This window comes from Hirundo rustica, chromosome 10, assembly GCF_015227805.2.
Source record: "Hirundo rustica isolate bHirRus1 chromosome 10, bHirRus1.pri.v3, whole genome shotgun sequence".
Lineage (NCBI taxonomy): Eukaryota > Metazoa > Chordata > Aves > Passeriformes > Hirundinidae > Hirundo > Hirundo rustica.
In genome coordinates, this window is record NC_053459.1 from 16,983,173 (window position 1) to 16,996,177 (window position 13,005).

Sequence of the window (13,005 nt, forward strand, 5' to 3'; positions counted from 1 at the left end):
TTTCCATTAATTATAGACTCTTTCATTGCATTTGACCAGTATTTGTGTATATGGTAACCCTTTGTGGCTTGGGGAAGCTGAGCTGCTGAAGTGTTTAAAAAGCTGCTCTTTTTTTGGCATTTTCCGTGAACATTTTTCAATTTACCATCATCTCTAGCCAAAGGAGGTTCCTCACCCAAACTGCCCCTTGGGTAGTCCTTGCACCTGGTGTAGCAGCCTTCCAGTGCTGATCCTAACAGGAGTCAGATGTGGGAATAGACTCTTGCCCTGTTAGAAAAGGCTTTCCAAAAATTGATTTGTCAGACTTTTAAAATGCTTAAAGTATGTGCCACAAAAGAAATCTTCTCTCTGTATCTTCACATTTCACCAAGTTTCAGCCTGCACGTTTTCACTGCTGGACTCAGTTATTCTCTGCCAGATTTAAAGATGCCTTACATATATTCTGCTGCATTATATCTAAGAATTCTCAGTGAGCTGTAAGTCAGCTATAAATTAAACGTGTTGTTGATTTTTCCTTCATATCTTTTATTAGTGACCATCAACAAAAAGTTGACTGAAACGTTGCTATTGATGATAGTGAAATCAAGACGTGGAATTTTCCAGGTATGTTTTCCCAATTTGTTTTTGGAACTAGGATAATGAATGAAATTTTGAAGTCTGGCAGTCAATTTTGTCATTTGCTCAGCAGTGTCACAGATTTATACCTGCCAGGCCAGACAGCAACTGCAAGATGACTTTATGGCTGAGAATGATGGGGTCTTACAGATTTTTACCACAAAAAAAGATCACCTTCATGAGCAGATAACAGGGTCTAAATAAAATTACCTACTGTAGACAAAAGCTGGCTTTTGGACTAGAAATTCAGATCCGGTACAAAAAGTGTTATATGGTCTCAAGAGATACATTCAGAAAAATGGGAAAGCTGTTTCATAGATGGTCTGGGACACTCTGCACGTGTCCAGCCTAGCGTGGAATGGCACAAACCCTGTAGGGGTGGGGCTGCAGAGTGCCCCCCAAAATGGGCTCCGTGTTGATCTTTGTCACGCCCTCGGGGAGCTGGAAGGTGAACGCCCGCAGTAGGCTGGCAAAGAAAATGAAGAGTTCGGTCCTGGCTAAGTGCTCCCCTAAACACACCCGGTGCCCTGCAGAGGGAAGAGGGGAAAGATAATGAGTAAATAAACCTGACCCCAACAGCAACTATATTCATCCTCACACCGTGCAAAGGTATTTTTGCTGGGTCCAGAATTTCTGTAAGTACTTAACGCAATCAATGACACAAAGCTTCATGTATTTCTTCCTTCAGAGAATTTTATCTGCAGCTGTAGATAACCGTGTAACCCTTCTGCTCCCTTCAGTTACCTCAAATGCCTCATCTTCATTTGACTGACAACTTTAAAGGAATTCATTGCATCATGTACATGAAGAATAAGGACCTGCTTTTCCTGGGAGATGTCATGTTCTAGTTTTGAATGCATAAAGAATCAAGAGGACTGCTTGAAAGTGCCTTCCATACATGTCTGGTATGAAATGAGTGCCCAAAATCAATAGCCACAATCATTAGCAGAAAATTTCCTTCCAAAAATAAGGCAAGTTAGATATATGTGTTTGTCAGGACCCTCCTGATTTTCCATGATATTATTTCTTCAGTGGAACATATGTCACTGAAAACAATCATGTTGATTTAAGCACTGTTTTCCAGAAAAAGGTTTAGAATAGACAACCAATACGTTTTTGATAGATATCTTCATTCTACAGTCCCAATCCAAACTGTAGATGTTTGGGCTGTAGCCCACTTACCTATTGAGAATGGCAAAAAGGCTTCTTGGGCCACAAAGTTTCCATCCTTATCCAAGAAGTGATCAGGGTTGAACTGTCGAGGTGTTTCCCACTGCTCTGGGTCATACAAAGATGAAGCAATATTTGGAAGAACTATGGTGCCCTGAAAGGAGAAAAACATTCTGTTCTTTGTTCACATTCACGCTGTGACCCAAAGGCATCCAGCCCCTCTTCTATTGAGGGGAATACCCTGGCACAAACAGATTTTAATCCACACCTCGCTCTACTGATGCAGGAAAAGCCTGTAGCAACTGAGAAACTGTGTCTATACCTTTTTGAGGGGAAAGCCAAGCAAGGTTGTGTTCCTCACACACACCCTGGGCATGCCGACTGAAATAATGTTGCTGAAGCGTTGAATCTCATGAACCACAGCGTTTGTGTATGGCAGTTCTCTCCGATCCTCGTAACAGATTAACTTGGAGGGGCCCAGAACGGCATCCAGCTCCTTCTGCACTTTCTCTGTGGAAAATATTCACAGTTTCAGGCAGAAAAACATAACAAGTAATTTAATTTTAGAAGCCATTTCTAACTTAGAACTGTGAGAACAACACCACAGTCAATACAGAAGAGTAAGTAACTTTTTATGAAGAAAATGAAAGTAGCAGGATGTTCCAACAGCTCAAACATATGAGAGCTCTGCTTCTGGGTCTGAAATTATTTGATAGTAGATTAAGAAAAGATAGTTGGTGCTCAAAAATTTAAAACTAAATGTTGCCTGACTACCACAAATCTGAGACATAACAGATTTATCTTTGGGTTTTCTTTTGCCTAGGTGCCTCAAACTCCGGCAGCAAGTTAGAACATTAGGTTCACAGCTCTCTGAAATTTATGCCAGGTGAGTCTGAGCCTTAAAAAGGCTAATTACTGTTACAAGGACATGGTTCTTACTGTTACGTGAAGCAATGCCAACTAGAACAAGGTCCAAATTTAAAAAATGGATCTACTGCTTCGCATCTGCCTTTTAATTAAGAACAGCATGTTTTAAATTACTTATTGTATGGGAATCTTGGGGGCATTAACGAAAAAGAAACCCCTTCAATTTATAAACTTCAAGAGAGGCAGTACACACCTAATAAAAATACCTCAGGTTTTTAGTAAATGATCCTGTCTTTTTCCAGGCCTTTTGAAGCAGCAGTAAAAAGCAGGGAAGTCCATTCTGCATCGATCAGTTTGTGCCCATTCACATCAAGCCTGCCCTGTGACTGCCAGCAGTCCTTCATTAAACTGACAACACCTTACAGAATTTAAAATGTATATTCAGAAATATTTTTAAATAAACTTCCTTCTATGAACAACTATCTTGCAGGAGCACTTTAGAGTCCGGGTAGTTTGAAGTAGTCAGTCACTGCATAATACAAACACACACTTCTACTCCTGTTTCAGTGATGAGGCAGAAGGCCAAACTTCTCCTTATGGTACAGAGTGGAACACAGTCACTGGATGTCAACACAGGCAAAGCATGAATGGGTTCAAAAAAAAAGCCAGCAATTAATTAAATGAGGACAGACATAGAGGTATCAGCCCATTCTGAGAGCCCTGATGCAATGTATTGCTCAAGAAGCCCAGGGAGGATCGCTCTGCACATGCTCTGCCTTCCCAAATATGTGCAAGGTATTATATTTAGTGAAATAAAATTATACAGGTGAGTCAGTGCTTTCATAACCTTAATTAGAGTAAGTGATAACAAAATGTGTGATAACATTAGATTAAGTAGAATTTCTTGTCTGACAGCTTGCTTTCTTGTCTGACCAAAGTTTTCTTCATCTCTTTCATCCATTTTCAATCCTGTTCTCCTCTGGGTGTTTGCACATATTCTGCAAACTGTGAGATTTCTGTTATCCAGCATAAGATATACTTCTTCCTTTGGTTTTTAATTCAGTGCTCTATGAAAGAGATTGCTGGTTATTTGAAAAACAGACTTAAAACCAAACTTCTTAAATACACATAGATGTAACAGAGGAGCCATCTGTTTCCACTCCTGACTAGAATAATTTCTGGTACAAGAAACTCAAACACATCATAGAGTTAATTTGATCCCTGGATCTACTGATGCTGCCTGCCTAGGACAGACCTACAAGTACAAAAAGATACATGTGCCACTAGGCATATATCGGTATCTAGGAGTAATCTCTGATCCATGGAAATGTTATGACTTGTTTTTTCTGTTGGGAGATATTTGTGACGGGCTTATCTATTCACCTTGGATGTCTGGGTTTGTCACCATATAGAGAAGGCCCCAGTTCAAAGTAGTGCTTGATGTCTCTGATCCACCCAAGAAAAGGTCATTTATAGAATAAACCATGTTGTCTTCGTTGTATGTTGACCTGGGCTCATCTTTGGACTGCAAATGATAAGAAAAGTTAGAGGCTTATACATGAAAGTTAGAAAAAACAGAATAGGATTAAATGTGATTTAATAAATGGTTCCAAGCTGGAGTGTCTTCTCCTTATAGGACAATACAGAAAGGTTGCTAAGGAATGTTAGACACCACAGATGGCTATCAGCACAAAAATTAGCATTTCACAAACAGACAAGCTGTTTGTTCCACTCTTAATCATCAAGCTAAATCCCATAGTGTTTCATAAGTAAATCTTCCTCTAACGATGTGTACCAGTGTGTCATTCTTCATGTCTCAAATCACAGTCCACCACTGTTGTTCTACCAATCAATACAGTGACCAGGCAGTGAACACTGGGTTGAGTAAAGTTCTTAACCTGTGGCATTCAGGTTTCTTCTTCACAAGGGCACAATGACTCACGTTCAGCTGCTCTGGGGTCTTGCAGTTTTCAATTAGTAGTGTGAGGATGTGTATGTATACACTGAAATTATAAATAAACACAGTTACGTTTCAGGGGAATTCATTGTCTGTATTTAGGGAGGTTATGCTCAGGGGTGTTGAACCTTTCTCTTGCCAGTGGAGCAATTGAAAAGAAGGAGAGATACTTCTCCCTGCTGTAATATCATCTAATCTTTTTTTATTGCCCCTGTTCATCTATTACAGGCAGTTCTATTTTTTTTAATAAACAAACTTGGATGATTTCCACCCATCAGAGTCCCAGAAGAGCTCACTGAAACAATTTCTGGTATAGTGATGTTCAAGTCTCATAAATCCTAGAACAGCAATGAAAGGCTTTAGAAACAGCCAAATGCTTTGGAAGGCCAGGTATGTTACTGTGTTGATATTTAAAATAATAATAAAAAAAAATTAAAACAGGAGGCTCAAAGGAGCTAGAAGCCATTTAGGCTGACATCCACACCTGACATAAGAATATAGCAGCTGATGTGGGAATTGATCAGGAAATAATTATCAGGGAGAGGTAGGTGAGTGCTGCAGCCCAACAGGGTGTGGCTGCCTCTGTTGCTGCTACTAGCACATGACAGTGGTGAAAGGGACACTGGATTCCCTGCAGGACAGCACTGCCACCAGGATCAGCAGTCACTGCCCACTTCCCCAGGCCCTTTGGCTCTCCTTTGGCCACCCTTGCCTTGCCACACCCAAGAAAGAGTAAGACCAGTCTCATCTTCCCACTTTCTCCTTTTTCTCATTTTTCTTCCACTCACCAAGCAGAAGTGGAAGAGGAAAATATCCTGCCACAGTGGAGGAGAGGAGAAAGGAACAGTGATTTAAGTGGAGGTAGGAGTCACAGAGAGGAAGGGCAACTGACAGTCCAGGGTTTAGGGCTGGGATCCAATACCTGAGAGATTCGTACAAAGTGATCCTGATATGGTCTAGAAAAGGGAGAGATCTTGTGCACACTTCCTACAGCCCTTCACAGCCCTATGGATTCCCACCTACATCTACTACGCCTGCCTGGCCAAAATGCCCTTATTTGTCCCAGTTCCTTTGTCTGCTTGATACTTCACTGTCCCTGGCACTCTCCTCTTCCCCAGTCATGTCTGACTCCTAGGCTATTTCTCTATAAAATGTTCTCAAAATCCAGCTGTCCTCTTGCAAATTCTCTCGGCAAATCTTTACCGGCGAAATGTCATAACCAGAGCATCCCACTCTGTCTTCCAAAGGCCTTCCCGGTTCTCTTATTGTTAACTTAGCAATTCAGGATTCTTTCCTGGAGACCTTAAATCATTTTACAATTTGTGCCAATGGAAAAAAAAAAAATGCAGTGTATTAACCTGTTCTTTAATGAAAGGTGCTGTGGCATACCAATGATCAGAAAGGATTTAGGAAGATCCTGGTTATTGGATTCATATTACAATGGCTAGAAAGGCAAGTGACTGTGATGATTCAGACTGGTTGCAATGATTCAATGATCCACGTTGACCTCTTCCCCCATGACAGTGAGACTGAGTAGAAAAAACTTACTTTTTCAATGTGATCCAGGTAGAAGTCAATGAAATCCTGTGGTTCCTCTGGTGTCCCGCGCTCTGTGTGCATTTGGATCTCTCTCCGTGTAAAGTTGCTCAGGACGTCATAACAAGCCAACGCCGTCTTATGAGGCCCAGGGATACGGCTCATCAGCCAGGGGAAGATTTCATAGAGCTGTGGGAGTGACACACAAGAGGTCCTGCAAAGTCTCTATCACGAGAAAATGCACTAGGAAGGCCTGCTACAAAGAGAGGTAATATTCGTGTTAGCTTGGCATTAGGGTCTCATTAGTAAAATATCCTGACAAAGACTGCTTAGGCTTTCAAGCTGCGAAAAGCAAACTATATAATTTCTAGTTTTGATGGCAGAGATTCGGAGTTCCACAGGCTTTCAGCTCAATCACAAGTCAAATAAGAATTACAATTACTATTACTAGAATGAATGGTATTCATCTCTGCAGTTATTCATATCTTCAATTGCTACGAACTGCATTCAGGCATTTTAAAAGGGAGCTCCTGCCCTCCAGTGGAGAACACCGGGAAAGGAGAGGCAAAAGTTGGAAACTCCTCACCAGGGTGCTTGCCAAAGCAAGGACTGGCTCCCGGTGGCTGCTTTACAGGTTAGGTAACCCCCAAAGTACTCTCTACCAATCGACCTCTCAAGGTTCCTCCATGAAATTTCAAATATCTGAAACCCAGAAAAGCTAAGGAACACCCACCTGACAATTTGGAGTACTCTTCTCTAGAAAGAAAGACAGGGTTAACTGATACAACCAGATTATTTTTTTCCTCCTGTTTTAGCATTTGGGAAAATCTGACCCAAGAGATAGCTGATTTTGACCTATTCTGATAGCTAGAAAGTTAATTCTGGTTTTCAGCCTTCATTTATGCCTGGGTAATCTGTATATTCTTGTATCTGCAAGATATAACATTCTCCTAATACTTCTTTTTCTGCTCAAAATATAATTCCATGGTTTATTTAATAGCAGAATTTTTATCCTTTCTCGGCCTTCATTTTTCTGAGTTCTTCTTGTACTCTCTTAATCACGCTACAGAAAGCACGTTATTAGGTGTTCACTGGATTGTGGTTGAATTAGATAGACTATACTTGTGTCTTCTTGGGAAATCAGTTCTTATTGTCAGATATCCAATTATCAATTAATGATTACCTTATCACAAAAAAAAAAAAAAAAAATACTAGTCCAGTCCTTGGTAAGTTCACTCAGAACTTCACACCCTTTTTGGTTAGTTCCATCTCTGGAATTTTTTACTTGCAAAATGTGTTCAGAAGCCTTAGACACAGCTGTGGTCTGACTAATCACATAAAGTTGCCCAGATTACAGGCATTCCTACTCCCAAATCCCTCTCCATCCACTATGGCACCCCAACTGTAAGTGGAATTTAGCTGTCAATGTTCAAAACAGGAACTGCCCCATCCACTTTCCTGAGTACCTGCCAAAACTCCTCCTCCATTTATGGAGAGGCCCAACCCACAGTGTCCCCCTGTTCAGTGCCTGACAGCATGAGATCCAGATAAGAAATGGGGATGTGGATACAGCAATATCTGATTTTTTGCATAATACCATGTACTTGTTGCATCCGGGAGGTGGGGAGATGGTGGCCAACCCTTTGGAATGGTTTGAACCCCTGTTCTTATTTCCCCAACAGTATCTTATTCACTGGACTAAATCAAATCAAAGCCAGGATAGGAGGCAGAGAAGAAAAGGAGGTATGTTCTCTGTCCTAAAAGCAAGTGTCACCTGCCACCACTATACACCACTATATTTGGTCCCAACTTACAGGACCAAATCTAAACTAAGCAAAAGGGAACCTGACCATAACTCAGTGAGAAGAATGCTCCATGGGATGTGGGGAGACATCTGTATTCCAGGAATTGCTTATGTATTCTATACCAAAAAGTTACTCATAAAATGTATGGGACAACTTCAGCAGTGGAACCAGAACTGTCAGGAATTTTTTAATTACTTCTGTGCAAAGCAGGCTTCTAGTATCAGATTGATCATTGACTCCCAGATTGTTTAATTGCCAAGCTTGTAGTTATATTTGCTGTCTTAACATTTCCAGCCTTCTGCTGCCCGTGCCTGGAGCTGCTCCTCACTCATGGTGAAGGAGTAGAATTTCTGTGGGAATCAGTGTGTTACAGAGGAAATGGAGATAGGTAGCCACAGGCAAAACACTTGGGTATTTGACTCATTCCTCTCTCTGTTGACTGTATATAAAACAGTGTCAAAACCTGGCACACGAGTCACACTTTCCGACCTGACATTTAATATTTAGGAATCGTGATGTCCAACGCAGGAACCTGTGGTGCACAGGAGGTGAGAAACCAAGTAACAAACATGACCCAGGAGCAGTCCATGAACCTGTCCCTAATTGCAAAGATTCATTGCAAAACTACCACAGTACCCAAACACAAGAGAATGAACACTAATGCCCAAGGCTGGAGCTTCATCATCACACTTTGAGCGAGTTCACTGCCCAGTTGAACTGCGTGGGGCATCACTCACCCATTCTAAAACTTTTGCCCTATAGCTCTTGAACCACTCTCTGTCTTATTCAGAAAAATACAACAGATCATTCACTTACATGATGAATAAAGCTGCCCCCGAACTTGAAGATATGTTCTGTAGCTTTAATCAGCTCATGAAAGGACTCGTCGTCTCTGGAGAAACGATGTCCGTACACAACAGCACAAATTACGTTTGAGACAGAATGGACAAGAGGGAAAGAGGGATCCACAGGTTTCCCTGCAACCATAATAATAAATATAACTGTTAATGTCTCCTGCTTTAGTAAATTGTGAGAAACCTCTTAGTTAGCCACAGAGCTTTAAGAAGGCATTGCATTTCACAGAGAAGCAGCAATATTTTTGCAAAATTGTATTATCAAATCAATTCCTTATAACTGTGTTGCAATCCCATAAGCCCAGGAATGTGTGGCACCCTAAAGAAATGCCAGATGTGTAAAATATTGCATCATACGGTAGAGCAAATTCAGAGGTAAGGGAAAAAAAATTCTATGCAAATTTGCTTTCTGACAAAATCAAAATATGACTCAAACATGGGAATGACTGAGAATACTCTGGGCAAAGGGAACCTGAGGGTAGAAGAGCAAGAAGAGAGGCAGCTTTATCCAGGAAGGACACAGAGACATACAAGGCTACTGTGTTTTTTGTGACCTTGCTAGAGATGTACAACCTTCAGTAAGATAAAATGTTGTAAACTCCTTTCAACCAATTGTGTCAACGGTCTAATAACTAATTTTAAAGCAGTTATTTGAAACCTAATCCCAGAAAACCTATTTTGTGACTATGGAATATATGATCATTAAAAATTTCTACTTTGTGTATGTATTGATGCAACTGCCCAACAGCCAAGGCACGATTCTGATTAACATCTTACTGTTCTGGGCTTTTTTCCTTGCACACATGGTCACATTTCAAACTCTCCTAGCTCTTAAACCATGGGATTTGGCTCAATCTAATTGTTTTTAATTGATGCAACACTAGCCACAGCATGTCCTGATTTATTGTGCCTTTGCATAAGTGTCAGTATTGGGAAATCCAGCTCATGTGATCCTAACTGGGTTGATCAGGGTAGAATCTTGTAATGAAGACAAGTGCTTTACAGTGCTTTACAGAGTATGTGCAAATGGCATCACAAGGCTTAATTCATCAGCATTGGTTTTTTCTCTTTGTGCACCAGCACCATAAAAGAGACAAAAATGTGCCCTTGAGACAAAGACCAACATCATCCTGGGCGGCATAAGGAAATTAATTGCAGGCAGGCCAAGGGAGGCAATCCTTCCCCTCTGATCAGCACTGGCAAGGCCCAGCTGAAGTGCTGGGTCCAGCTTTGGACTCCCCAGAATAAGAGACATCAGTATATTAGTATATATCTTCAGTGATCCCTTTCCACTTTGGGTGTTCTATAATGCAAATAATAAATAATCTCCAGTTTTTCTTCTCAATTTTAGTAGTTTAGTAAATAATTTTGAGCAAGAACAGTCTTCTTGAAAACACAAGATGGACCGGGGGCTTTGCATTTTCAGTCCGTTCCACACAGACAGTGTAACCTGCACACTCTTGTGGAACAAAAGCTCCCCAGTCTCAGGACAGGATAGAGAAGTTCATACACTAAAGACATCAGACTAATGGAAAAATGTATTGATGTTTACTGCAGAAATACCTTTCATGCTTGCAAAGAAGTCTACCAGGTAGTGGGCTTCTTCTTGAACTCGGTGCTCCAGACCTCTTTTCCCCAGACCAAGGTTGCGTAAAGTCCTCAGAGCAAACCTTCTCTGCTGCTTCCAGGTGTGACCAGTTGCCAACATAATTCCTGCATCCATGAAAGGAAGAGCTCTTTATCATGTTAATATTAACCATAGAAAAAGACTACATTAAAGGATTTACTAAGCCACAGAATGTAATTAAAATATATTGCCTGTGAAAACAAAGGCACCAAGGAACATCTCTGACCTGTAGTCGTGTTGGCAGGGCTGAAATGGGCAAACTCAGCTGAGTAGTAAGATGACTTGCAGGATTAGGTTGGACCCCAGACAATCAGGTACCTCAGGGTATCTCAGCTGCTTCTCTAGATGCTCTTTGCAGTGCTTGTCTCACACCCTCTGCTGTGCCTGAAGCTCACCTGAATCATGGTTATGACTCTCATGAAGAGAAAAGGGGAAAGAGTTCTGACTGTGGAGAGTCAGGGAGAAAAATTCCCGTCTGCAGGGCAGGAAAGCTCAGTATTTAGGTTTTGTGACAGGCTTTGGGAATTTCTAGTGTGGTTGGTAGTATGAAACCTACGGCAAGGTTGAAACAGAAGCACACTGAACTTCTAGGTGGAACTGTGCAAGCAGGAAAATATTCACAAATGGAAGGGAATGGGAAAAAGATCTCACCATCAAAGTCACTCTTCCATGGAAAATGTCATAGTGGGAGGCAGCTACTCCAGGACAAAGAATTGGGTTGTTTCCTACTTTACCTCCATTTCCCTGTGGCACAATTTACCGTTGCCTCACCTCATCACCTCTGAATCTGCTCCAGTGAGTATTCCATAGAAGATATTATGAATCCTTTTCCTCTTGCTGGTATTTTCCTCCTGCTACTCTCCAAAAACTATTTCACCTCTCTGTGCCTTGCAGTTCACTTCTGTGCTACCTCTGAAGGTGGTCACAAGCAGCAAAAGATACTGCAATTTGTCAAGATGACACCCCAGTGCACTATTTATGCCAGGAAATTCTCACCTTTTCCTTTGGCCAAGGCCCTGAACATAGGTGACACCAGCCTCCCAGAAACATCTTCAGGGTGAGTGGTCATGCCATCCTTCACTGCTTGAAATCCATTCAGTATAACCACTGGGGCCCATCCAAACCATAAGGTGAATATGTTGCCATGAATTTTTGCCAGCTAGAGATGGGAGAGAAGCCAGAAAAGCACAGATGAAATCCCACACACTGCAAATAGAGGATGAACCTGTTTTTGCACTGATTACAGGACCAGCCCTAAAGTGGAGTGATGTTCTCCATTTTTCCCACCAGACCACAATTATCACTGAGAAAGCACAAATGTCTTTTCCAGCATTCCCTGTTGGAAACACCTGTGTATTCCCACTTTTCAGAACCACATGCCTATGTCAAGAAACATTACATACCTTTTATTACTGTATATAAGCAAAGGCTCAGTTCACAGTTATTCATGGAAGACAGGGTATTTTCTATTTATTAATTTATTTCAAGAGGATTTCTATCATTTCTAAAAGTAAAGTAGCACAAAAGAACACAGAGCTGTCAGAGGAGTAATTAGCTTAGAGACTGGACTTACTTCTTTCCTCCCGTCTGTTTTTGATCCTGTCAGTACAAACAAGCTCATTCACACAGACTGGTTTTTTATTACTTGAGCAAGAGAGTGCCAGTGTTCAGAAAGCACAAATTCATGCTGTGAAAGTAATTTTTTTTAATAGTATTTTTTCCCTAACTCCAAATCTGATATATCATCCCTAAAGATATTTAATCCTAAATTATATCAATTTTCACAGGAATTCGTCAAGTTTAGTGGCAAGGGGTGATAAAAAGACATCAAGTTTCGCATGAATTTCAGTGAAAATCAGTGTTAAAATGGGATAAAACATCAGAATGACCTTCACACATTCAGAAATTTCAGTACCAGGTTTCTTAGCTTGGCAAACTACTTTACACTGCAATAACTTTTTCTTGTTTTGCGAACCAAACCAGCAGTTCTGAACCAAACCCTTGTGATATTACAATGGCCAATTAACAGTTACAGTACTATCAATGTAGTTTTGACAAAGAATGTTTTCACACAGCAAACAACACGAGAAAGCAGAAATCACAAAGACTTTTAGACAATTAGGAGTATCTGAAAACAAGTACCTTCATGAGGAGATCACGATTGAACTGAAAGTTCAGCTGTATCAGCGTCCCAAGGACTGGGAGAGGGACTGGTCCAGGAGGAAACTGTCTTCGCACTCGCTGCAACTTTAAAAACTGCGTAATTAGAAGAAATACAACCACTGCTACAAGAGCTTGACTTATGGTCAACATTTTAGCGCCTGCCTTTACCAGCTTGCCTTTATTCAAAATTGCCTATTGAAGCTATTAAGGCTGGTTGCTAAACCAGTTTTTTTTCATAAGAGCTTGAATTCACATCATAAGTATTCCCCGCCTCTAACCCTCCCTCTTTATTATCAACCACTCCCTTTTTGTTCTACTTATTACATTCTCGTGCTTCAGCATATTAATAGATGCACACCCTTCTTCTTCTTCTTATCCAGATTATACTTATTCAATATGGATCACAGGATT

The 13,005-nt window shown here is 40.9% G+C and overlaps 1 protein-coding gene across 1 annotated transcript; it reads right to left on the reverse strand.

Annotated features, from left to right (window-relative positions):
* Positions 1-963: 963 nt before the first annotated feature.
* Positions 964-12,756, reverse strand: LOC120756983 (cytochrome P450 2J4-like). The gene is made up of 9 exons (XM_040073900.1): positions 12,574-12,756; positions 11,428-11,590; positions 10,368-10,517; positions 8,767-8,927; positions 6,158-6,334; positions 4,036-4,177; positions 2,108-2,295; positions 1,798-1,939; positions 964-1,142 (listed from the first exon to the last, which is right to left on the reverse strand). Exons 1-9 carry the CDS (start codon positions 12,742-12,744, stop codon positions 964-966), a joined length of 1,473 nt encoding a protein of 490 aa, XP_039929834.1. The 5' UTR covers positions 12,745-12,756.
* Between the last annotated feature and the right edge of the window lie 249 nt (positions 12,757-13,005).

Bases quoted from the DNA above. Each gene is read 5' to 3' on its own strand.
- LOC120756983 (XM_040073900.1), bottom strand. From the start codon at position 12,744: ATGTTGACCATAAGTCAAGCTCTTGTAGCAGTGGTTGTATTTCTTCTA. The intron at 10,518-11,427 runs GTGAGAATTTCC...TCATGGATGCAG, and splicing joins GGCCTTGGCCAAAGGAAAAG to GAATTATGTTGGCAACTGGT. The intron at 4,178-6,157 runs GTAAGTTTTTTC...TATCATTTGCAG, and splicing joins ACCTGGATCACATTGAAAAA to TCCAAAGATGAGCCCAGGTC.